Source organism: Acinonyx jubatus, chromosome B3 (genome assembly GCF_027475565.1).
Source record: "Acinonyx jubatus isolate Ajub_Pintada_27869175 chromosome B3, VMU_Ajub_asm_v1.0, whole genome shotgun sequence".
Classification (NCBI taxonomy): domain Eukaryota; kingdom Metazoa; phylum Chordata; class Mammalia; order Carnivora; family Felidae; genus Acinonyx; species Acinonyx jubatus.
In genome coordinates, this window is record NC_069386.1 from 79246981 (window position 1) to 79274098 (window position 27118).

Sequence of the window (27118 nt, forward strand, 5' to 3'; positions counted from 1 at the left end):
AAAACAAACAAACAAAAAAAACTTACAATGGCTTTATCAGGACTAATATGCCAATAGCACATCAAGTGGAAAGCAAACAAGGAAAAGGAATCTTAGAAGATTTTTACGGGTGCCTGGGTGGCTCAGTCGGTTGGGTGTCCAACTTCGGCCCAGGTCATGATCTCATGGTTTGTGAGTTCGAGCCCCGCATCGGGCTGTGTGCTGACAGCCTGGAGCCTGGAACCTGCTTCGGATTCTGTGTCTCCCCCTCTCTCTGCCCCTCCCCTGCTCGTGCTCAGTCTCTATCTCTCAATAATGAATAAATGTTAAAGAAAATTAAAAAAAATTTTTTTACCATTACTGGCAAAGAGAACTAAAAGGGAAAGAAAGGGCTAAGGCAGACAATATAGATCTCATTAAGTTATAGATTTTATTAATTTAGACACAAATAAGACATTTTTTCAGATACTTAAATTAGCGGAGCTTATAAACGCATTGTTAACTTGCAAGTTAAAATCCAATATTTCAAGGTACTTACAGGGCAAAATAAACGTCTCACCCTCTAGGGCGGGGGAATACAAGCTTTCATACCATAGTGCAAAGGTCATAGACACTGTATCCAGGGACTGGTGAGGTATTATTTAGTGAGTCCAGGCCTTGTGCATTTGTAAATTCAATTTTAAAAAATAACTATCTCACTATCTTCACAAAAATATTCTTTGCAACATAGTATAGTAAAAAGTTGTGTATCAGTAGAACTCTATAAATCCCAGACATCTTAAACCACATCATACACAAGTTTAAAGAAACAACAGACAATTCTTACCTAAGCTTTTTGAAAACTATACTTTTAAAAGTCCAAAAGTATATCAAAGCACAATTTTAAAACACTGAATTGACTAACAGGTATTAACTTGTAATTAATTTTTTTGAAGACTTGATAAAGAGTCAAGAAATATAAACACCAATGCTTTTTTTTTGTTTTTCAAGTAGGTTCCAGGCTGTGGAGCCCCGAGTGGGGCTTCAACTGATGACCCTGAGATCGAGATCTGCCCTGAGATCAAGAGTCTGACACTTAACTAAGCCACCCACGGCGCCCCGAAACATCCTTACCCTGTAAAAAAATGTTTTTTAAGTTTATATTTGAGAGGTAGAGAGAGACAGAGAGAGCGCGCGTTGGAAGTGCAGAGAGAGCGAGACACAGAATCTGAAGCAGGCTCCAGGCTCTGAGCTGTCAGCACAGAGCCCTGCTCGGGCTCAAACTCACAGATGGCAAGACCTTGACCTGAGCCGAAGTCAGACACTTAGCCAACTGAGCCACCCAGGCATCCCAACATCCTTACTTTTTTAAAAGTTTAGCTTCAACAACTTTGCAGAGTCCAATAAAAGTTTACTAACTCAAAATTAAAGTAATATACATTTGTTTGAAGACACTCTAAGTTAATCCAATCTTCCTTCTTTAAACACTACATTTTCCTAACTATTCACCAACATATATGACGTATATATCAGCCAACACTACTGCTTACATTCTAAATATATACCAGTCTGAAGAACAGGTGCGACACTATTTAGATGCATGCTTTTTTCCTCTAAGCCTAAATTTGCCCTGGAAAGGGATTTAAAAATAAACACAAATACCCAAGAGTTGAACAATCCTCTTAAAAAGATATAGCCGTTCTGAAATTCAAGACATGAGCGCTTCAGCTACCAACATCTTCCAAAAGTTAACCAGCCTATCAAAGTTTCACCTTAAAAAGATCAAATAAGGCTCAATTATTAAGGGTCCTGAGGATATTTAACTTTGCTTCCCCTGTGTTAGTAACGTGGGAAAGTACGTTTTACTTCAAGCTAGTATTAAATCTTTTCTCAGTCGTTTCATAAAGACAGCAGAGATACTCTGGTTTGGCTTTTTATGGATAAAGGGGATGGAGGAGGAGGAGGCCGGCTGAAGGGTACTTTAAAAAGAAAAACTCAATTTAGGGAAGCACAGATGAGTCAGTCACTGAGGAAGAACTAACTAAAAGAGAACCTAAGTGAATAAGGCAGCATCCCAGGTAAGAAGGTACCTAAAGTTGGCGATAGGAAATGAAAACTTCACAAGTATGCAGCAAGACCTGGAAAGAAGCGTGGCTGTCAAGGGGCAAGTGCGTACCAACTCCGGGGGAGGGGGCCAAAAATGCCAAATCGGATGGGGGGGGGGGGCGGGTGATGAGGAAAAAGGTAATGAAATGTCCATCCCAAACCTCTTCCTCGGGTTCTCCACCTCAACAGGCACAATCAAAAACCACCTCAATGCCCAGTAACCCCAAGCCGGACTATCCCACAGAAAGGAGTTTAGTCCCAAGCCCCGGAGGCCCGGCAGGCCGCCTCCAGAGGAGCCCCCGCAGACGCCATACTAAAAGTCAAAATGGCTGCCCCAAGGAAGCCCGCACCGCGCAGCTAAGAAGGGTTGGGGAACAAGCTTCTGCGGGAAAGGGGGAGGGGGGCTCTCGGAAGAGCCGTCGCCAGAACCATAGGCAGGAGTATCGTCCCCCCCGAGCTGCACAGGTAGGTTCCCCTCGGCCTCCCAAGCCCCGGCTCGGACGGAGGGGAGTCCCGGCCCCACCCCCCCCCGACCGGGAACCCTGCCGCCGCAGCCGTCCCGCACACCGCCCCAGCGAGGTACCTGCAGTTCGGCCCGCTCCACCTCCCAGTGCGCCCGCTCCATCTCGAACCGAGCCCACTCGTGCTGGATGTAGTGCAGGATCCCTGGGATAGTGTATTGCTGCGGCCGGGACAGCTCCGGGCCTGACGCGGGACCCGCTCCCTCGGCGGCTGGAGGACCCCCGCCGCCCGCCGCTCCATTCCCCCCTGGCGAAAGGCTCATGTTCCCCCCAGGTCCCTGCTGCTGCCGTGGAGGGGCCGCCATCCCCGGGCCGCTACCACCGCCTCCGGCAAGCTCGTCCATTGTGTGTGGGGCCCCGGCCGGGGCGCAGGGCGAGAAGCCGACGGCTGGGGGAAGGGCCGGGGAGGGTGGCCCCGCGCTGGCGGCGGGGCGGAGGCCGGCTGGGAGAGGAGCGAGGAGGGGGTCGGTGCTGTATGCTTGCCGTGGGTCAGAGTAGGGAGCTGCCGGTCGCCGCCATTACAGTCCCTCCTCCATCTGTCCGTCTCACTCACTCACTTTAGGGAAAGGGGGGGGCCGCGGCGGGAGGGGGAGAGGGGGCTGGGTTGGGAAGGGGATAGACGTAGGGCCGTCACAACCGCGCAGCATGCCGGGTAGAGAACGCCGCTGCCGCCGCACGCCCAGCAGCCAAATAGAGTGCGGCCTCACCATACGCAGGCGTACTGACGACTCAGTAAGGGTTGGCGTTTGAGGCTGGGTATGAGCTCTAGCCCCGCCCCTAGGCCCTCCCTCAGACTTGCTCCGGGTGTCTCCGTGTGGGTACCGGAACGTGAGCCGCTCGCGCTTTTGGGAGCCAACCGGTCTCATGCTGCCAACAATTTCCGTCGCTCAGTCACCAAGCCCCCAGGGCGCCTTTCCCCACCCAAGGGTCTCAGCAGCATGCCTGCCTACAGAGCTGGGTTTTAACCTGGCTGGGCGCTCTGGCCAGCCGCAGCCGGTCCCGGATTCCTGAAGTTGCTTTTGCATTCCTTGCGTGTTTCAGGATGTCCCAGAGGGTCGGGCCTCTTTCTGTGCTTGTCACTCGTTCTTTCTCTGGTTTCTTAGCACCAGTCAGTTTCTGAGGCTTTGGGGACGTTCTCTTTTGGCAGATAGCCCAGATCCTTCCGGACATGGTGACTGATCCCGGTCTCCGTTTCGAGCCCGGATTTAGCTAATTCTGCGCTTTGGGTCGCCCGTCGCAACTTGTTCCAGTTTGCCTCGCCTCTTCTTTCCTATCTGGGGTGGGTTGTGGGGGTGGGGGGAGGAGCAGGAACGAATGTTTTCATTTTTTTCTTGGGAGAAGGGATAGTGAAAAACTTTAGATCTTGACGGTGATGCGTTGAGGGAGAAAGATAACTTTGAAAGGGACTTAGACTAAAAATGCAATGTTTTAGAATGAATGGGTTTACAAATAGCAGGATTCATAGCAGAATCTTTTGATGAAAATAGAAAATAAACGCATCGTGAATACAACGTAAAATCCTAGATGAACAGCTGAAGATGTTTTCCTGGATCATTAAACGATGTTTGAATGAATATAATATACAAGCTTAATCTTTTAAGTACCATAGTGTGTGTTTTTATGTGCTTAGGTTGACAGGAAACATTCTTAATGAGCTAATAAGCTTCTAAAGAAAGTTAATATAGCTACTAACCTCTTGACTGAAAATTAGGACAAAAGTAATATTTAACGATATAATAAGGAAAAGATGTTAACAATTAAAGCTGTGCAGGAAAATTGCACATAAAACTGATGGCATTAACTTTTTTTCTTCTCTACTACCAATAAAATTATCACTATGGAATACACACAACCACTCAAGGTATAATTTCAAAAAGATAAAAATAGTACATCTAATTTTATCATGTCTGCTTTACTGTTACTACAGTTTAATGGACAGCATTGGACTTGTAACCCATGTTGCCATGTTTTATTTGTATATGAACTGGGGTCTTAGGTCACATATTATTAAGAACTATGTTTCCATATTATTAAAGTACTATTTCTCCATTTTATAGTGACCAACATACAACCTGCTTATTCACTCCTCTTCCTTTTTGAGGGGACTGATAACACATAAAAAGTTACAAAATATGTCTCCCAAGAAACATGTGTGAGCAGTTGTGATTGATCTTTGTCCTCAACTGAAGAAGAACATGTGCACTTGTACTTCCTACTGGTACCTCAAGCTCAAGTAAAGACTAGATTTATAATCCTTCTATTTTCCTCCCCACCTTCAAAAACAAACAATTCTGTTTCTTTTCTATTACCTATCTTGTTAAGTGGCATATTCAAACCCGAGGTCTAACAATTGTTCTAGTACCTTCCTTTCACTCAACTCTCATATCCAATCCCTTTCTCAGTAACATCCTTCATTTTTATTACTTATCTATTTCATATCTATTCCATCATCTTTATTCATGTATTAAATTTAAATGTTCACACCTCTACTCTTCCCTTACCTCCACTACCACTGATGCCTGAGGGATCTTCAGAAGGCAGATCCGATTCTGTTATTCCCTGCTTAAAATATTTGAGTCATCCTCAGATTTAGAATGAAGCCTGAACTGTAGCATAGCATATAAAAATACTTCAAATTCTAGATCCACTCTATTGCCTAATCTGCCATTACGCTATCATGGCACCCATTCTTCTCTCCAGCCAATCTGCACTGTTTTTGGTTCCTCAAAAACATAGTACTATTTCATTTCACAAGAATTTAACAGATACTGTACCCCTTTGGCTTTCCTTCCCTTCCCTTGGCAAAGTATTACTTTGCTAAGAAGCTTTTTAGATCCCTGAATTAGATTCACTTTTAAAATCTCAAGTGCTAGTGCTCCTAGGTGGGTGGCTCAGTTGGTAAGCATCCAACTCTTGATTCGGCGCAGGTCATGATCACGGTTTGTGATTGCAAGCACACATGTGTTCTCTCTCTCTCTCTCTCTCTCTCAAAATAAACATTTAAAAATAATAAGGAAATAAAATTTCAAGTGCTTCCTATTTGAAGAATTCCAGTTGAACATGTCTACACTCGCTTTCACTGTGGTTTTATAAATGCCAATAACGCAGTCCTTGGCCATGTTCTTCCCAGATCATACTCATGTATCTGAGGATTGCAGCCTGTTAGAGAGGTAGGAGCCATGCCCCTCTTGTTTGTAACTATACTCCCAGTGTCTGGAACGGTGCAATCTCCTCAAAATGATGAACAATTTAGGGGTGCCTGGGTGGCCCAGTCACCTAAGTGACTGACTTGGGCTCAGGTCACAATCTTACAGCAGGTGAGTTCACGCCCCACAGCCTGATGGCTGTCAGCACAGAGCCAGCTTTGGCTCCTCTGTCCCCCTCTCTCTCTGCCTCTCTCTTTCTTTCAAAAATAAATAAATATTCCTAAAAAATGATGAATAATTTAAATTTAGAATAACAGGTATATTTTTCCTTCACCTCGATCTTTTTGTATTATTTTTACTACCATTATTTCAGCTATTTCAAAGGTCAATGACTAAAACTGCCCTGAGTTCTTATTTTGTTTTTGTTTAGATTTTTAAATTATTTTTAAGTGATCTCTACACCCAATGTGGGGCTCTAACTCACAACCCTGAGATCAAATGTCTCAAGCTCCACCTATGGAGCCAGCCAGGTGCCCCTTGTTCTTGTTTTTATAATTGACTTTTTACCCTGAGTATCAAAAGTAAAAGACAGCAAGATTTTCTCCTCTGAGAGAATTAAAAAAAATTTTTTTTAATGTTTCTTTATTTTTGAGAGAGAGACAGAGAGAGAGAGACAGAGCATGAGCAGAGGAGGGGCAGAGAGGGAGACACAGAATCTGAAGCCGGCCCCAGGCTCTATGCTGACAGCACAGAGCCCGATGCCCATGAACAGTGAGATCATGACCTAAGCCAAAGTCAGACACTCAACAGACTGAGCCACCCAGGCGCCCCAAGAGGAGAATATTTTTTATATTATTTTCATTAGACTTTGTGTCCATGACTCCTGAGGACGCTCTGCAATCAGCTCCTAGAATCTTGTCCTCTGTACATAATGAGTTTCCCAGGCCATGGTATCATCTACAACTCACCTGACTAGAACTCCCTCCTGGAATTGTGGCTGAGTCATTTCCTGTCTTCAGTTTCACCTTTGAAACTTCCTATTTGTTCTGTCCTTTCATCTGTCCTGTTCATTCCTCCTCCTCTCCCACTGATTTGATTCTTAGTTTCAGTATACTGCTGAGAATGCCTATTTATATTAAATATAAATTTATAAATTTAGAATTTTAGATTTTTTTTCCTTTCCTGTTAGCTAATCTTAGACACCTCTGTGATTTGGTCAGACAGTGTCTGACCAAAAAGGGATTTGTCATATTTGATGTACATATATTGTGTCAGCAGAGGTATGTTAAGGAATTCCAGGTTTTTAAAATAAGTCAGGAGTAATTAACACTCAGATGCCTTCTTTCCAATTATTGTAATACCTGATGTACAAAGAGTTTTGGCCCTGCCTTAGACAACCATATGGTTCCCTGTAATTACTCACCTGAACATCCAGTTTTATACCTTGCTGACTATGAACCTGACATCCTTCTAACAGGGAGCTCAAACCGGTTCACAAACACTAATCCAGTCATCTTTTTGCATCATGTGGAAAGGTGGCAACAAGTATTATTATCTCCAGTAACACAAGGAAGCTGAGGTATAGAGTTATGGGTCAGCTCCTCAGGCCCTTAGTAGAATAGGAAGTGGGCCCATTCTTCTATCAGTGAGTGTATGTTTTTTTTTTGTTTTTTTTTTAATTTTTTTTTTCTTTCAACGTTTATTTATTTTTGGGACAGAGAAAGACAGAGCATGAACGGGGGAGGGGCAGAGAGAGAGGGAGACACAGAATCGGAAACAGGCTCCAGGCTCTGAGCCATCAGCCCAGAACCTGATGCGGGGCTCGAACTCACGGACCGCGAGATCGTGACCTGGCTGAAGCCGGACGCTTAACCGACTGCGCCACCCAGGCGCCCCAGTGAGTGTATGTTTTTATTCAGAAACAAATAAAATCTCCCTTCACTATCCTGCCTCCTACTGTCCTATCAATGGCTCGATATCACTGTCTCTGGTTCTCAAATCATTTGCACTCTTAAAATCATTTTTAGGTCGTTTTGGGGTGATTTCAATCACTTGAGGAAATTATGTAGTGTTTACATGTATAGAGAACAAATGAGTATTAGAGCCCAGAGGAAGATCTTTTAGAAGACCTGGCATGTGTTCAAAAACCAAAGGAGCAGGGGTGCCTGGGTGGCTCAGTCAGTTAAGCATCCGGCTTCAGCTCAGGTCATGATCTCGAAGTTCATGGGTTCAAGCCCTGCATCAGGCTCTGTGCTTAGCTCAGAGCCTGGAGCCTGCTTCAGATTCTGTGTCTCTGTCTCTCTTTGCCCCTACCCTGCTCATGCTCTATCTCTCTCTCTCTAAAAAATAAATAAATATTAAAAAAAAAAAGGAGCAAACTATAACGTAGATGGAAAGGAAAAAGAGGAGATAGCTTTGCCCTGTGCAGTGGTTGCACCTGCAAAATAAGATCACTACAAGAGTTGCCTGTGGCTAAGAAAATTGTAGAAATACATACAGGGCACTGGAACTATTCAAACAATATGTTGTGTGGGAAAGAAAAGGAAAAAGACCTTCAAAGATTATAGAAAAATAGGTACCAAAACCTTTAGGAAACTTAGCGGGCTATATAAAATTCTAGTCCAAGTTCATTCCTGAGTTGTCTTCTGGGTAACATGAGTCAGAAAGCAGTAGGCTGTGATAATATTATATAATAGCTAACTCACAGCGATGTCAAAATTGAAGAAAAAAAATTGCCTGCAGCAAAGTCCCTCCTGGACATTGGCTAAAAGTGAACAACCAGGTCTACAACCATAAGAAACAAATGACTGGAAAATGTGACTGAATGGGAAATTGCCAAAACTTTCCTAGGTAGTAATTTAACAGTCTTGGAAGTGTGGTTTGTCTCCTGTTAGAGCAACAGTGGAGGATAGTCAAAAGAATAATACCAGATACAGACACTTTGCCTGAGAAATCTATGCTAGAGAGTATTCTCTTTGGAGAATGTTTTGAATTTGGCAAAAAATCACAAAAATTGTTTTTTTATAACATTTTTTTAAGTTTATTTATTTACTTTAAGAGAGAAAGAGCACGGGGGGAGGGGCAGAGAGAGGGAGAGAGAGAGAATCCCAAGCAGGCTCCGCACTGTCAGTGTGGAGTCAGGTGTGGGGCTTGCATTCACAAACTGTGGGATCATGACCTGAGCCGAAATCTAGAGTCCGATGCTTAACCAACTGAGCCACCCAGGCACCCCTATAACAAAATATTTTTAAATGATGGTTTTGTCTTTCTATTAATAGACTCACCTAAAGCACATGATGATTACCCCACAAAAAAAGATTGAAGAATTCTTCAGAGCATTTTTAAATAAATCCTGTTCTCCTTTGCTCCTTTTGCTTTATAGGTTTTAATATAGTAATTAGATATTCTAAATCATGTGGTGCATAGACTTTTCCTATTTTTTTAGTTTGAAAAAAAGTTTTTTTAATTTTTTTATGTTTATTTTTGAGAGAGACAGAGACAGAGTGTGAGCAGGCAAGGCACAGAGTGAGAGAGAGGGAGACACAGAATCCGAAGCAGGCTCCAGGCTCTGAGCTGTCAGCACAGAGCCTGACGCGGGGCTCGAACCCACAAACTGTGAGATCGTGACCCGAGCTATAGTCGGACACTTAACCGACTGAGCCACCCAGGCGCCCCTATTTTGAAAAATTTCAATCATGGGGTGCCTATCTAACTCAGTCAGGAGAACATGCAACTTGATCTCCGGGTTGTAAGTTCGAGCTTCTCTACATTGGGTATAGAGATTACTTAAAAATAAAATCTTAAAAAAAAAAAAAAATTCAATCATGTAAAAATAGGAAAAAGGTCTTATGACTACACTTTCAACACTTATCAAGGTTTTGCTCTTCTTAGTTCATCTAGTCCACCTTTTTTCTGAGGAATTTTTTTTTTTACTCTTACAAAAATTTATTTAATAAAACAGTTTAATATAAAAATGTATGCAGCCATTTCCATATCATAGTAAAACTGGCTCATTGGAGAGGAGACGTGTGAAAGCAGTTGATTTCTGTAGTGAATAAGCCTTTGTTTAAACTCATTCTAAGGCTTCTAACATGATGATACTATTTCCTCATATTACCACCTTTCCAGTATTGTTCTGTTGCCCACTAACTGCCATCTCGATGCATTCATTTATCACAAGTTTCATAAAGCTGTCAAATTCCTCAATATTCCTTGGACACATGTGCCCCTTTTTAATTTCAATTACAGCTTCTTGGCCCTAAATTTTTCAACTTGGGAAGGTAAGCTTTGCTCGTGATATTACTTGACAAGATCAAAGATGCACTGAAACAGTATTCATGGCCTCCCCCATGCTCCCAAGGCAAGCCCATTAATATTTTAAAATAAATCTGAGACATCATATTATTTCATTGGTATATACTTCTCTAAGTATCTTTACAGATTAGGACCTTTTTTTTTTTTTTTAATATACCACAATATCAATGTCATACCTACAAAGTTAATGGTAATTTCTTTATGTAGTCTAATCCTTAGTTCATATTCAATTTCTGCCAATTGTGTCAAAAAAAATTTTTTTTAAAGAGTTCATGCCTTCACGGATTGCCTGGGCAGCTCAGTCAGTTGAGTGACCGACTCTTGATGTTGGCTTAGGTCATGATCCCAGGGTTGTGGGATCGAACCTGGCATCCAGCTTAAGATTTGTGGGGCTTGCTTGCTTAAGATTCTCTCTCTTTTTGCCCCTTGCCCCTCTCCCCTGCTCATGCTTGCTCTCTCCTCTCTCTCTCTCTCTCTCTCTCTAAAAAAAAAAAAAAAAAAAAAAAGACTTGGTGACTTCAAATCAGGATCCTAACAAAATCCACATATTTCATCTAGTTGATATATCTTTAGCTCTTTGTTGATTTTGCCTTCCCCTCACCCCAATATTGTCATGCCATTTTGTTGAAGAGACCAGGTTATTTCTCCTATAGAATTTTCCACTTTTGGCTGATTGCATTTTTATGGTATTATTTAGCATATTCCTTTCTCCTCCATATGTTCTGTAAACTAGATCTAGCTCTAGAGGCTACGTTTGATTCAGGTTTTATTTATTTTTTTGGCAAAACACTTCTCCACTGGGGATGCAGTGTACTTTCTATTGCATCACACCAGGCAGCACGTAATGTCTAGTTGTCTTAATTTTTGTAATGCACTAATCTTGATCAGCTTGATCTAGCTTTGTCAGCCCTAGCTAGCTAGCTAATTTTCTTTTAACAGATATATTATGTTCCACCCTCAGTAGTTCCTCTTCAGCGTGGGATCTGTCCTACAAAAGAGCTTGTGCTAGGTGTTGCCTGCCCTTTAGTGTCCTGGTTGGGACCTTTCCTTGTACTCATTGGCAAAAGAGACCCTGCCAGGACTCCTCCCAGTTCTCACAGTGGTTCTTAGATTCACTCCTGGGTCTCTCATTTCTTTTTTTTGGGGGGGGGCGGGGGGAAGCCTCTCACTTCAAATGGGGGAGCGGGGTCCCTTCCTTTGGATGAAGACTTGGCAATTTCTGGATTCTTTTTCTCTTTTGACCCTTACAAGACCACAGTTTCAAACCTCCACTCTAGCCAGCACAGTTGGGGTCACCCAGTTTTTGTTGCTAAGTGTAGATTTACTCTACCCATTAGAGTTCTAGAGTTCCAGGGGTTGTTTTCACCCAATTTTTGGTAAAGATGTTGCCTATAGACTTGTGGGTTTTTTCCCCCATCTTTGCTGCTATCACCATTTTTTTCTGAGGGCATCCTGGGAGCTCCCAAAACTACTCTGCTGCTATCACCACTCCCTTGCCTGTCTACACTCTTGGCATTTTAAAGTTTAAATTGCCTGCTACTTAACCTAAAGTTAATACAGCCTGCTACTGAAATAGTTTCATTGGACCACTACTAAAGTATTCGAGACATTTTTGCTCTTCAAGGATTGTGAGATATTTAAGCGAGTATAAATTCAAGTATGAATATCCTTGGGGCAACAGTTGGGCCAGCTCTTGTCTGACAACTTTAATATCCTATGTACATTTTCAGTGGGAACTATAACATGTTGCTATCCCTTATTGTGCAATTCAGAAAAGCAAAAGGTGCTCCTGGGCAAAGGGCAGCCAAGCAGGCCACCTGAAAAGCCCTGCATTCACTCTGATATTTGATCTGAACGAGAATGATACTAAATTCAGATACGTGTCTGCAAACTTGCCTTGGACAGCATTTGCTGGGTATGTTTTATTTATTGGAAGTAGAAAGGGAGATTAGCTGAACTCACTAAGAGGGCAAATCAGACGTAGGAATTTTGGAAGTTTAGGTCTAATTACAAATGTAAAGCACGCTGTTGTAAATGTAGTAATATGAGTTTTACTGTCCTAAATTTGCACATTATCTGCCTGAATCATTTTAGGCTCCATGTTGAGCTCAACTAAAAGCAAATAATCTGTTAGAATTGCACCTTTTGTGTTTTGCTCCAGGATCAGAATCAAACTGCCAAAATATGCACGTTAGCCAGTTAAAGGTTTTGTACAGAGAGTACAACCGGCTCGAGTGAGATTTACACTAGTGAATGAAGAGTGAAATTGTGCATCCCTGGTCATATTACTGCCATCACTGCATTACTGGTGTCTTGAGGCAAACCTGGAGGTAAAGAGCAGTGGATAGGAGCACAGACTCTGGAGTCAGACTAACCAGCCTTGAGTCCTTTCTCCACTGTTTTACTGGGTGACCTTTGGCAAGTGACTAAGTTTGCACATCTATAAAGTAGAAATAAAAACAGTCTGTAACTCATAGAGCTACTATGAGGATTAACTGAATGTAGGTAAAATATTCAAAACAGCACCTGGCTGTTTAGTAAGTACTGTGTTAAGTGTTTTCTACTATTATTATCTCCCCTCATGAGTTAGTTTGTTGGGTCATGTTCACACATCATATTCCAAAGAGTGAATACTGCCTTTCAGGATACAGCTGAGAAGGTCTTTCACAACCACCATCAAATATTGGGAGCATTAATTACTCATTTGTGGTGGCTGTGTCACTAATGAAAAAGATAGATCCTGTTAGGTAAGTAAACTGATCCCCAAACTGAAGCTTAATGCAATAATTTTTGTGTTTCATTGCTTCTTCTGTTCAGAGTGATGATCTGCAGAAAGAATTTGTTATTGGAGCCATAATTTTCCACATGATATCTTCAGGCCCTGAAATTATTGATAGAGATTCTGATATGCTTGATTTTAACTCAGGACATACTTTATGTAATTAAGAAGCTCTTGAAGTAAGAGCTTTAACACATAGTACGATTTTCTTGTATATTTTTTAGAAAAAATTCACAGAGTAACTAATTTTTCCTTAAGTAATGTGAACATTAGATTAAAAAAAATTTACAGTGTTGAAACACATTATTTGGAGATAAATTATGGAGTGATTGTTTTATATAAGCATTTTCCATAATTCCAGTATAGTATTTAAATTCAATGTGTAGTCAACTTCTCAGAGATACATTTTATGTAAAGTGAGATTCCTTTGTATCCCAGTGATGTTTTGTTTTTTCTTTATTTGACACAAAATGATAGGAACATCAGCAAATCAAATTTTAATTCCAAATTGCTTTAGTTTGATTTGAATTTAAAATCTGTAACATTGCACTTGACCCTTTAAGAGCACTTCATAGGCCTGTCATTCAAATCCTAATGCGATGCTGTTAGATGACTAAGCTTCAGAAGGACAAATGTATAAGAAAAGTCTGTCTTTGTATAGCTTTCACAGTTTTCATTGGCAGTCAGATGCCCAGCAAGAATTAACAAGACCTATCTAACTTAAGAAATACAGAAGTTATGGGGCACCTGGGTGGCTCAGTTGGTTGAGTGGCTTACTTCATTCAGTTCAGGTCATGATCTCACGGTTCGTGAGTTAGAGCCCCACTTCAGGCTCTGTGCTGACAGCTCAGAGCCTGGAGCCTACTATGGATTCTGGGTCTCCCTCTCTCTCTCTCTGACCATCCCCGATTGCTCGCTCTCTCTCTCAAAAAATAAACATTAAAAAAAATTTTAAATAAAAGAAAGAAGTACAGAAGTTAGGGGCACCTGGCTGGCTCAGTCAGTAGAGCATGCAACTTTTGATGTCAAGGTTGTGAGTTTGAGCCCCATGTTGGGTGTAGAGATTACTTACATGAGAGAAAGAAAAGAAAAGAAAGAAGTTAAATTTATCAGAATCCAGAATATCTGGTTTGAAATATTTCTAGTTTGAGGGGGAAACTTGATAACCATTTTATAGGAATGGGAAGTAATATGTAGTAAACTCAGTTATCTTCTCGAGTTTCTCCTTACAACACATTATAATATCAGAATAGCAAGTCCTGGGAGGATCCCAGCCATGAGACCTCTAGATCTCTGCTCTGCACTAACTCTTCTCTAAAACTAAGATACTGGATGTCTTTGTTAGTCCAAAAATCCGATAAAGATTTTTAGTCATTAAGCACAAGTATTTAATTTGTGTGGCTAATTTTAACCAAAACAATTTATCTTCTTCTTATTTTTAAAAATTTATTTATTTTTGAGAGAGTGTGCGCACACACACAAGTTGAGGAGGGATGGAGAGAGATGGAGACCAAGGATCCAAAGAGGGCTGGGCGATGAAGGCACAGGGCCTGATATGGGGGTGGAATTCACATACCAGGGGATCATGCCCTGAGCCCAAGTCACCACTTGGCATTTAACCGACTGAGCCACCTAGGCACCCCCGAACAATTTAGAGTAAGATTACCCCCACAATGGTATTTCTTCACTCTTTTTAACCCATGCCCATGTTTTGTCAAAATAAAATGTATTCCCTATTTTAATGTTATTTTAAATTTCAAAATAAATTACCCTCCACATAAAACTAAATAGAAGAAAGATAATTTTAGAAGAAAAAACTTAGATTTCAAAAGATAAATACTGTTATCTCTATTGCATGTAGTAATGGGAAGGTTGAGTCCCATTATTTGAGCCATTATTATGAGTCTCATTATTTGCCCCAAAGCAGCTTTTCTATCCAAAGAAGAGTAGAAGGTAAGATAACAACAACAACAACAACAACAACAACAACAACAGGCTCGTGTGAACTGCAGCCATTATCAATTTGTATCTTTAAACTGTACAATACCTCCCACCACCACCAGACCTGGTAGTCAATACCTCTCTGGCAGATGACTGATGGGGAGTCTATTCTCAATCCCTCCATCCCCCACTACACACACACACACACACACACACACACACACACACACACACACACACAGAGATGACTAATGAGTAAAAATAAAACAAGTACTTTCAAACAGACAATGTAATGGTCTATTTATAGTACATAAATCCTCATCCTCAGTTTTTGAAATATGACTTTTCTCCCCCTGCCTGAATCATGTTGCTGTAAAGACCTTACAGTTCACCCTCTTATTTAGGATAGGAAGTCTGATACTTGAACATCTCCAAAAATACAATATCTACCTTTTTCAGTAAAACTGCTAGCTTATCTCTGATTGATTTATTTATGTATTTTTTAAAGTTACAAGTAACCACCCTTACTTAAACTTGTATCTTGGACCGAATTTGATGAGATTTCTAAAAAAAAATTTTCATTATTGAAGTATAGTTGACAATGTTACATTAGTTTCAGGTGTACACTATAGTGATTCTACAATTCTGTATATGACTTAGCGCTAGTGCTCACTGTGATAAGTGTACTTGATGAGACTTTTTGATCAATTTACCAAAATGCCTTTAGATTTTAGGGTCTAATGAAGCTTTAGAAATTTTTCAGATATATTCCTAGAAAAATGACAGACCAGAGTATTGAGGTTTATTCCCAAAGTACTTTTCTACAGAAATAGGAGCTTTGGGATTTCCACAAATCCTGAATTTGACTAAAATTTAACATTTTATTTATTTTTTTTACGATTTTATTTATTTATTATTTATATCTTAAAGATATTTATTTATTGGGGCGCCTGGGTGGCTCAGTCAGTTAAGCATCCGACTTCGGCTCAGATCATGATCTCCCAGCTCATGAGTTTGAGCCCCCCATCGGGCTCTGTGCTGACAGCTCAGAACCTGGAGCCTGCTTCAGATGCTGTCTCCCTCTCTCTCTGCCCCTTCCCTGCTTGTGCTCTGTCTCTTTCTCAAATATAAACAAACATTAAAAATATATATTTATGTATTGTGACAGAGAGAGAGCAAGAGCGAATGGGGTAGGGGCAGAGAGAGACAGACAAAATCCAAGGCAGGCTCCGTGCTTTCAGCATGACAGCCGACGCGGGGCTCCATCTCACAAACTGTGAGATCATGACCTGAGTCGAAATCAACAGTCAGACGCTTAATCGACTGAGCCACCAGGCGCCCCTAAGACTTTATTTTTAAGTAATCTGTATATCCAACGTGAGGGCTCGAACTTTACAACCCCAAGGTCAAGAGTTGCATATTATACTGACTGAGCCAGACAGGTGCCCCAAAATTTAACATTTTAAAGCGTTTTAACTACTTTAAAAGCAAGTTTTATTTTTTTTTAGTGTTTATTTATTTTAAGAGAGAGAAAGAGCACAATTGGGGTACAGGGGAGGGGGTGGGGCATCGGTGGAGATAGAGGTAGAGAGAGAGAGAGAGAGACAGACAGAATGAATAGTCCATGCAGGCGTCTATTCCCAAGAACTGTGAGATCTTGACCTGAGCCAAAATCAAGAGTCGGACACTTAACCAACTGAACCACCCAGGTGCCCCTAAAACGAAGTTTTAAAAGCAGCACACGTGTAAATGTGTTAAATGCCAAATTACTCAAATGTGGTTGAGGTATTTCTTGAGTGACCCAGGGATTTAACACAAAGGAAGAGTCTCCAGTGAAGCTATGGAAAATGTATTCTGGATCATAAAAAAGAGAGAGATTGGAGGAGAGGAATGGTTGGAGAGAAAGGAAGAGTGGGTGACAGGTTTCCTGAAGTCAAATTACAGTAGTCTTAGAACTGCAGCAGCAAGAATCTATTGGGAAGAATATCTAACCTACACTAGGGAGGAGGATGAGGAAGTTTTCAAAAAGGGGGGCTCTAAGTGCTGTACATTTCCTTCATGTCATTTCATCCTCACAGTAACTCTGTGAGGCAGCTGTTATTATTCTTAGATGACAGATGGGAAAACTGAATCATTGAAGAATTCCAGTTAAATATGAAGCAAAGAAACTGTTTTAGTGTATAAAGAAAGAATATACAACATATTACAGACTCTGAGGGAGGTGATCCAAATTAGGTGAACATCTGCTACTGACCAGTATTTCCTCTCATTTACGGATGGAGACATTCCAAAACAGCTAGATAACTTTGAGGCCTGTGGGAATCGATATGATGTGGCAAGTAGAATCTAGTAGTTTGTATTTCCATGTTGCCAATGTTTAGTCCATACTGATAGATGCTGTCAACATGTCCACTTTGAAAAACAGTACACGTTTTAAAGAAATACCACATTTAGAAATGTCACAATAAATGAAACAATAGCTTAATTAGTTTGAGTTAACATTTATTTTCCAGTTGCATAATTTCAAAAATTATGTAACGCAGCTCAGCGTTCCTAAACAAACTTTTTGTGTGTGACAGAAAGCAACAGATCTCTTAAAACTTGGGAAATAAGGCAAAGTAAAGATAGAGAATAAAAATTGCCCCTAATCCTACCATCCAGATTTAAGCAAAATGCATTTTTAGTATAATTACTTCCTTCTCTGGTTATTGCTGCATAGTAGCTCTGAACTTTATGTAATGTACATGTACAATGATTTTTCGTAAGTTTACAAAGTTGTGCAAATATTTTCACACAAATAAATACAATATTAGAAGATTTTCATCATCCGTAAAAGAAACCCCATCCCCATTTTCCCCTAAACCTCTTCTTGCCCCAATTGACTACTACTGTGCTTTCTATCTGTATAAATTTGCCTTTGCTGGACATTTCAGATTAATGGAATCATTTAGTAGATAGTATTTTGTCTCTGGCTTCTTTCACTTAATGTTTTCAAGGTCCATCCATTTAGTAGCATGTCAAAGAAGTCTTCTGTTGCCTTTTATTGCTGGGTCATTTTCCATTGTATGTAGATATACCATATTTTGTTTATCCATTCATTAGCTAGCTGGTAGACATTTGGGTTGTTTCCACTTTTTGGCTATTACGAATAATGCTTCTGTGAACATTCATGTGCAAGTTTTCTGCGGGTGTAGTTTCATTTCTCTTTGGCTTATACTTAAAAGTAGAATGCCTAGATGATATGGTAGATTTGTGTTGGAGTTTTTTAAAACTGCCAAATTGTTTTCCAAAGTGGCAGTAACATTTACTTTCCCATCAGCACTGCTTTGGGGTTCCAGTGCCTCTACATCCTGGCCAGCCCTCGTTATTTTCTCTCTTTTTTTTATTATAGCCACTCAAATTAGGTGTGAAATGGTATCTTGTTGTGGTTTTAATTTGAATTTTCCTAAGGATTAATGATGTTGAACATTCTTTCATGTACTTATTAGCAATTCGCATGTCCTCATTGTTCACATGTACTTTCAAATTGTCCATTTTTTCAGTTGTGTTGGTTGTCTTGCTAGTAAGGAGTCTTTCATGTAAATACAAGTCCTTTATTAGATATATGATTTGCAAATAATTTCGCCCAGTCTGTGACTTTGCATTTTCTTAATGGTGTCTTTTGAAGTACAAATTTTCTAGTATAATAAAATCCAGCTTATTAGGGGCTGGGTGGCTCAGTCGGTTAAGTTGGACACTTAACCGACTGATTCATGATCTGATTTTGGGTCAGATCATGATCTCTTCCTTCGTAAGATTGAGCCCCACATTGATTCTCTCTCCCTCTCTCCCTCTGTCTCAAAATAAATAAACTTAAAAAAAGTTTATCAATTTTTTTCAATTTACAGATTGTTCTTTTGGTCTCAAATCTGTTTCTTCTAAAAGTTTATAGTTATGGGGTGCCTGGGTGGCTCAGTTGGTTGAGCATCTGACTTCGACTCAGGTCATGATCTCGCAGTCCGTGTGTTCAAGCCCCACATCAGACTCTGTGCTGATAGTTCAGAACCTGGAGCCTGCTTCGGATTCTGTGTCTCCCTTTCTCCCTGCCCGTCCCCTGCTCACGCCCTGTCTCTCTCTCTTTCAAAAGTAAATAAACATAAAAAAAATTTAAACAACTTAAAAAAAGTTTTATAGTTTTACTTATATTTAGGTCTGACCTATTTTGAGTTGGTTTTGTGTCATGGTGAAATGTGAAGGACTAAATGCATTGTTGTAATTTCTTGAGGTTAAGTGAAATATTCTAGTCAACTACTAGTAAATTCTTTTTTTTTAATGTTTATTTATTTTGAGAGAGAGAGGAAGTGGGGGAGGAGGAGAAGGGAGAGAGAGAGAGAGAGAGAGAGAGAGAGAGAGAGAGAGAGAGAATCCCAAGCAGGCTCTGCACTGTCAGCACAGAGCCAAACACAGAGCTCCATCTCATGAACCGTAATATCATGACCTGAGCCAAAATCAAGAGTTGAATACCACCCAGGTGGCCTAGTCAGCTACTAGTGAATTCTTGACAAAAGAATGGTTGTCTGCTTCCTGGAAATGTCATTATATTCCAAAATATGTACAGCTTTGAGAGAGACCAGCTGAAGCCATGAGGGATGAGACCAGCTAGCCAGAGCACCTGATGAAACTGAGGACATTTGGGGTGACATGTCAAGACAGCTTGCCCCCTCAGGGTGCATGGGTGGCTCAGTCAGTTAAGTGTCTGACTCATAGTTTCAGCTCAGGTCATGATCTCGTGGTTTCGTGAGTTCAAGCCCACATCTTGCTCTGTGCTGGCAACACGGAGCCTTTTTGGGATTTTCTCTCCCTCTCTCTCTCTCTCTCTCTCTCTCTCTCTCTCTCTGACCCTCCCCTGTTCACACTGTCCCTCTCTCGAAATAAACTTAATTAAAAAAAAATAAAAGCTTGCCCCCTCAATCCAGCATTCTATGGTTTAAGAGCTATGACCGAATTAAAGAAATTATCATCACACCTGTGTTTCTGTTTACTCTGTTTCTTGCTGTCTTGTACCTGGTAAGCACTCAGTTCTTGTTATTTAGTCTGACTTGATGTTGAGAAAGGTGAACTTCATGACCTTGTAGGTGTGCACTTTAATGAGTCTTCTATGCTTTGCCACTCCATGTATGGTTCCTGCTCCAGACCTACTAAATCAGATTCTATATTTTAACAAGCTCCCCCAAGGGATTTGTGTGCTCATTAAATTTGATAAGCATTGGTCTATAGCAGAGCAGACTATAGCCTGCAGACCACATCCAGTTGCTGACTTTTATAAATAAAGTTTTCTTGGAACACGCTACACCCATGGCTTTACATATTATTTATATCATGTGGGCTGCTTTCATTCTGCAGTAGCAGAGTAACTAGTTGAGAGAGAGACCATATGGCCCTCAGAGCCTAAAATACTACCTGGCCCTTTGCAGGAAAAGCTTTTCTGAACCCTGAACTAGGGGAAAAGAAGGAAAGCTCCCAAATGGTGATGTGTGGCAGAAGAATTACTGGGAGTCAGAGGTTATCCAGGTCAGAACAGAGTTTGACCAAAGAGCAGACTAAGCCATTTATAGAACATATACCTTGACACATACACACACACACACACACACACACACACACACACACCATCTATTAAAATTAGTATGCCTCTTAGGTAAAAGAAAATAGGAAAGCCTGAAGTGTCATTATTGAGAATGTTAATAAAAATAAACCTCATACCTAAATATCCTTAATATACTGATAAAAATTTAGATATTTAAACAATAAGCAAATATAACTAATATAGCCAATATGACATAGACTTATACACACAGACACACCAACAAACAAACCCTTTTCACTCTAATACATGACCCCAAGATCAAGAGTCGCATTCTCTTCTGACTGACCCAACCAGGCACCCCTCTCTCCTTAAAAAAGAAATTTTTTTATTAAAAAAAAATCTTAATGTTTATTTTATTTTTGAGAGAGAGAGAGAGACAGAGCACGAGTGGAGGAGGGGCAGAGGTGGGGGGAGACAGAATCTGAAGCAGGCTCCAGGCTCCGAGCTGTCAGCATAGAGCCTGACACGGGGCCCAAACTCAACAACCGTGAGATCATGACCTGAGTTGAAGTCGGATGCTCAACCGACTGAGGCACCCAGGCGCCCCCCCCCCCAATTTTTTTGAAATTTTATTTTAGAGAGAGAGCACATGGAAACAAGAGGGGCAAAGGGAGAGAGAGAGAGAGAGAGAGAGAGAGAGAGAGAGAGAGAATCTCAAGCAGGCTCCATGCTTAGTGCAGAGCCAATGGAGGGCTCAATCCCACAACCCTGGGATCATTAACTGAGTTGAAATCAAGACTTGGCAGCTTAACTGACTGAGCCACTCAGACACCCCTCTTGTTTTTTTTAATGTTTATTTATTTTTGAGAGGAGAGAGAGAGAGAGAGAGAGTGCAAGTGGGGAAGGGGCAGAGAGAGAGGGAGACACAGAATCTGAAGCAGGCGCCAGGCTCCCCAGCTGTCAACATAGAGCCTGATGTGGGGCTCAGGCCCACAAACCATGAGATCATGAACTGAGCTCAAGTCAGATGCTTACCTGAGTAAGCCACCCAGGCACCCCACCCCTCTCCTTTTTAAAGAGTAAGCTTTTTATTTGGAATCATTTTAGATTTATGAAAGAGTTGCAAAGATAGAGAATTTCTGAATACCAGACCCATTTCCTCTAATGTTGTCATTTCATCTTTGGTATATTTATCACATCTAAAAAACCAACATGGGTAGCATTATTATTAACTTTCTAAGTTTGTTTATTTATTTATTTGTAATCTCTACGCCCAACGTGGGGCTCAAATTTACAACCCCAAGATGAAGAGTTGCATCCTTTTCTGAATGAGTCAGTCAGGTGCCCCTCACCAATTTTTTATTAATGTCCTTGTTCTCTTCCAAGATACCACATTTCGTGTGGTCACCATTATCTCCTTAATCTGCTGTGATCTGTAACGGTTTCTCCCATTTCCCTTGTTTTTCCTGATCTTGACAGTTTTGGGAAATACAGGTCAGATATTTTTTAGAATGTCCTTTAATTTGGTTTTGTCTAATGTATTTTCACATGATTAGAATGGGGTTATGGGTTTGGGGAAGAACACCACAGAGATGAAATACTTTTCTCATCACCTCATATCAGGGGGACATGACGCCACTGATGATGTTAGCCTTCATCACTTGGTTGAGGTGGTGTGTGCCAGGTTTCTCTACTGTGAGGTTCCCGTTTTCCACTTCCATATGCTGTCCTTTGGAAGTGAGTCACTAAGTCCAGGTCACCTTCCAATGGGTGGGAGAAATTAAGCTCCCTGGAGGACTTCCTGGAGGAGAGAGTATCAACATACATACAGGTATCTCCTTCTATTAGTAAGATTTTGCTTTTAGGAAAGATCTACATTAGTACCTGTTGTCATTAACTGAAAGAAATCCAGAGAGCATTTCATGCTTATGACAAAATAGTGTCGAGCATCCGTGTTGCAGTGAGCAGTCACAGAGGCAGCACACCTCAAGCAGCAAGAGTGGCCCCACCAAGTTCCTTCCTTGGCAGCTACATTCCGCATGCCAGCATCAAGCCACCAGAGCTTCGGACTGTGTCTCTGAGGATCCGTGCTTTCTCTCGATTTATTTTTTACATCCCTTACACATCAGAAAAACCTAAAAGAGGTTACTTTTTTGTGTCTGGGAATGCTCAAAATTTTTCCCATATACATTAATGGTAATTGCTTCTTTGCTTTACCACCGTTTCGGCTTAGTAAAGGTTTCCCAGGAACATTCTACTTTCGGATAGCTGGGGGAAACCTGTATGTGGGATTCTTCTGTCCTGTTTATTTATTTATTCAATCGTGTATTTATCAGTATGTACTCATGTGTACTTATTTTATACTTTGGGTAATAATCCGATACTGTTATTTGTTATCCAGATTGTTCTAGCTTTGTCTTCCAGATTGTCTGGTCTATCTCTTTTTTAACAGGATTTATTGAGATATAATTCACATACTATACAAGTCACCCATTTAAAGTATACAATTAAGGGGCACCTGGGTGGCCCAGGCAATTGAGCATCCGACTCTCGACTTCGGCTCAGGTCATGATCTCCCAGTTCCTTGGTTTGAGCCCTATGTTGGGCTCCCCGCTGACTGTGCAGAGCCTGTGTGGGATTCTCTCTTTCTCCCTCTCTCTCTCTACCCCTCCCACACACTCATGCCCTCTCTCTTTCTCTCTCTCAAATAAAGTGTGCAATTCAATGGCTTTTATATACTCACACTTGTGCAACCATCACACCTCCCATCCCAAACTCCCATCCCTGGCAACCCTTCATCTATTTACTATCTCTAGAGATTTTCCCATTCTGGACATTTCATATAAATGGAATCATGCAATATATTTTCCTTGTGATTGGCTTCTTTCAGTTAGCAGAATGTTTCCAAGGTTCATCTGTTTAATCTTTTTCTTTTTTTTGTTTCACTTCTTATTTTTATATGATTTCTGTCTAGTCTCTATAATCTTTTTTTCTTTTTTCTCTTTTGAGGGAAAGAGAGCATGAGCAGGGGAGGGGCAGAAAGAGAGATAAGAATACCAAGCAAGCTCCACATTATCAGTGCAGAACCCAAACTCACAAACCGTGAGATCATGACCTGAGGTGAAATCAAGAGTTGGATGCTTAACCAACTGAGCCACCCAGGCACCCCATCTATCCAGTCTCTATAATCTTTATTCAGATCTTGCTTTTACATAATAGTAATCCATGTGGGTATAAAATTTGGTGTTCTGATTTGTGACTTAACATTATTTTATCTACATTTTCCCATTTTTCTGCAAAGTCTGCGTATTTATTTTAATGGTTAAAACACATCAAGTTGGTGTCCATTTAACACTTGGTTCTCTGTAGTATCTGAGCTTGTTTCATTTTTCACTATTATAAATAATGTTGCTATTTTTTCATGCGTATGGATTTTAAATTATACCTTAGGATAGATTCTCAAGACTGAAATGCTTGAGTTAAAAGGTAGAATAATTTTCATGATTTTTTTTTTTTGGTTAAATTGTATCAGGTTACATTGTAGAAAATTTGTAACAATTTAAGGGGCCACTAACAATGTATACAGACACCTGTTTCCTTATAATCTTAGCATGTCTTTCCAGTTTAATACACAATGAGAGGAAATGAAAGAAGTCAGTGTGTTAAATGTTTTACAAGAATTACATTATTTACCCCATTTAATCTTCCACCGCCTCTCTGTAAGCTGCCTTTTACTCCCAGTTGACAGAGCAAGGGCTGGGTGCCAAAGGCTTCAGGGGTTACAGCCAGAGGGCAAATACCAAAGGTCAAGTCCTGGAAGATTGCAGAACTCCAAGCCAGGTCATTAAGAACTAAGGCCAGAGAAAGAATGGGAGCCAAGGCACCGGATCCAAGAGGACAAAGACCCAGGAAAGCCTGAGCTAGAATGATTCAACAGGAGGTGCTCCTGATGAATTCCAAAACATATCTCTTTAGTGCCTTTTTGTAGGATCCAGCCAGGGCTTTGTGAGTGGACCTGGTTCATTTAAAGCTACCAGAAGAGAATAAACACTTGGCTAACCTCTTGATATACTTTGTTTACACTTAGGTTTAAAAAATACAGTTGCCATACTTGCATGCATATTTACATGTAAATGTATAGAAACTCCAGAAAGATATACACTAAAGGTAAAAACATTGGTTTTCTTTGAGAAAACTGACAGGCTTTGGGGCAGGAATTAGGGTACCAGGGTAATTTATATGTCTGCTTTGTTTGAATACTTATATGATTATTATTTCATTCATTCAGTAAACATTTATTGGATATTCTCTATATACTAGGCACTGTGCAAAATCTGGAATAAGATATGGACCCTACCCACAAGTTCATGTTCTAGTATAGTGTTTTTTCAAACTTTTGGGCCACAGGTCTCTAGTGGCTTCTGAAATTAAAAATCAGTGGGTCATACTGAATTATAACCCAAAGTATAAAATAAAATATCCATGAGTTTCTATTGATATGAACAAGTGATTTAATAAATAAATAAATAAATAAATAAATAGGTACAATAGACAGAAGTCCTGTGCAGTAGAATTCCAAATAATTTACATAGGTACTTCTCCCTCAAAGAGATGGAACATAACTTTCCACCCCTTAAATTTAGGCTACATATAATGACTTCCCTCGAAAAAGTATAGTATACAAAGGGGGGAATAAACTTACAGTAGAGAAACCTGACAAAAACTATCTCAGCCAGGTGACCAAGGTCAATATCAACAGTGATAGATTATGTTGATAGTATGTGCCTTTCACGTGTTGTGATGAAAATATCACTTTACCTCTATGGTCTTCCTCCCCAAAACCCATAACCAGTCTAATCATGAGTAAAACATCAAACAAACCCAATAAAAGGACATTCTATAAAATACCTGACCAGTATTTTTTAAAACTCTCAAGGTCATCGGGGCACCCGGGTGGTTCAGTTAGTTGAGTCCGACTTCGGCTCAGGTCATGATCTCAGGGTTCATGAAATCAAGCCCCGCAATGGGCTCTGTGCTGACAGTTCAGAGCCTGGAGCCTGCTTCAGATTCTGTGTCTCCTTCGCTCTGCCCCTCCCCTGCTCATTCTCTTTCTCTCTCTCAAAAATAAATAAAAATTAAAAAATAAAAAAAAATAAAAAACTGTCAAGGTCATCAAAAACCTGAAAAACTGTCAGCACCAAGAGAACTCTAAGGAGACATGAAGATTAAATATAATGTGGTATCCTAGATAGGGTCCTGGAGCAGAAAAAGGGCATTTGGTAAAAAATAAGGAAATGTGAATAAAGTATAGACTTCAGTTAATAATCATGTACTGTATTGCTATTCATTAATTGTAACATAAGATGTTAATAATAAGGGAAATGGGGTATGGGTATATGGGAACTCTGTACTGTCTTTGCAGTTTTTTCTATAAATCTAAAACTGCTCTAAATATATGAATTTAAAAAAAACAGTGTCCCACAACTAGCATTTTTCCTCAACATTTCATTGCAACAGTTTTCAAATATACTACAAAGTTGAAAGAATTGCACAGTGAATTTGTGTATGTTCACCACCAAGATTCTACCATTAACATTTTACTATATTACTTTATCATGTATCTAACCATCTATTATTTCTCTATCCATCCATTAATTTATCTTAGTTTTTTGGTGCATTTCAAAGTAAACTATAGATATCAATATACTTCTCCCAAATACATGAATATCATTAACTAGTATTAGTTTATTTTTATGTAAAATTTATATAAAATACATGAATTTTTTAAAATGTTTTTTTAATTTTTGAGAGAGTGAGAGACAGAGCACAAGAGAGGGAGGGGCAGAGAGAGGGAGACACAGAATCCAAAGCAGGCTCCAGGCTCTGAGATATCAGCACAGAGCCCCAGGCAGGGCTCAAACCCATGAACTGTGAGATCATGACCTGAGCTGAAGTCAGGGGCTTAGCCAACTGAGCAACCTAGGCACCACTAAATTCATGAATCTTAAATGTACATTTGGTACATCCATATATCTTGTGTAACCCAAATACCTCACAACTACATTTTTTATAAAATGTCATAGAAGTCACTAGAGTACAATACATATAGTACGGGTAGGTGTTGTTTGGTAAACTTCGTATATATTTGAATCAGATATATATGTACCTGTATGCTGGGTCACAATGTAAAATACATCTCTTACTGTCACAATGAAAAAGTGAAATCACTGGTCTTGTAGGGTAGCTCAGCATGTAATGAAATAATGATTATACAGGATGAAAAGTTTTATAAGATACAGTAATGAGTTCAAGGAGAAAATAGCCAGCTCTTTATGGTTAGAAAGAGGGGACTGGGGGACACCTGGGTGGCTCAGTCGGTTAAACATCTGACTCTTGATTTCGGCTCAGTCGTGATCTCACATGTTTGTGGGTTTGAGCCCTGTGTCACGCTCCCCACCAAGAGTGGGGAACTTGCTTGGAATTTTCTCTCTCTCTCTCTCTCTCTCTGTCTCTCTCTCTCCCTCTCTCCCTCTCCCTCCCCTGTGCTCGCTAGCGCATGCACACACACTCTCTCAAAATAAATGAATATACTTGAAAAAAAAAAAAAAAAGAAAGAGGGGATTGGGATAACCAGGAAAGGCTTCACTGAAGAAAAAAGGTGATATATTATCATAATAACATTTTCTAACACCTATATAGCACCTAACTGGCAAACACTGTTTTAAGAACATCACATATACTGGGGCGCCTGGGTGGCTCAGTGGGTTAAGTGTCCAACTCTTGATTT

At 40.4% G+C, this 27118-nt stretch overlaps 2 protein-coding genes and 1 pseudogene across 5 annotated transcripts in view; 1 reads left to right on the top strand and 2 right to left on the bottom strand.

Annotated features, from left to right (window-relative positions):
• The window catches only part of STRN3 (striatin 3), a 104392-nt gene extending 101253 nt beyond the window's left edge, over positions 1 to 3139 (bottom strand). Inside the window, exon 1 of one of the 3 annotated variants that reach the window (XM_027065535.2) lies at positions 2648 to 3139. In XM_027065535.2, the coding sequence (XP_026921336.1) occupies positions 2648 to 2929 (282 nt within the window). In that variant the 5' untranslated portion in view covers positions 2930 to 3139. The remainder of the gene's footprint in view (positions 1 to 2647) is intronic. The other 2 variants (XM_027065532.2, XM_027065533.2) reach the window with 2 other exon arrangements.
• The window catches only part of AP4S1 (adaptor related protein complex 4 subunit sigma 1), a 57220-nt gene continuing 32490 nt past the window's right edge, over positions 2389 to 27118 (top strand). Inside the window, exon 1 of one of the 2 annotated variants that reach the window (XM_027065539.2) lies at positions 2389 to 2529. The gene's annotated coding sequence lies outside the window, so the exon portion shown is untranslated. Of the gene's footprint in view, positions 2530 to 11243; positions 12793 to 27118 lie in introns of those variants that run through there. The other variant, XM_053224343.1, reaches the window with a different exon arrangement.
• Positions 9804 to 11496, bottom strand: LOC106976404 (small nuclear ribonucleoprotein G-like; annotated as a pseudogene).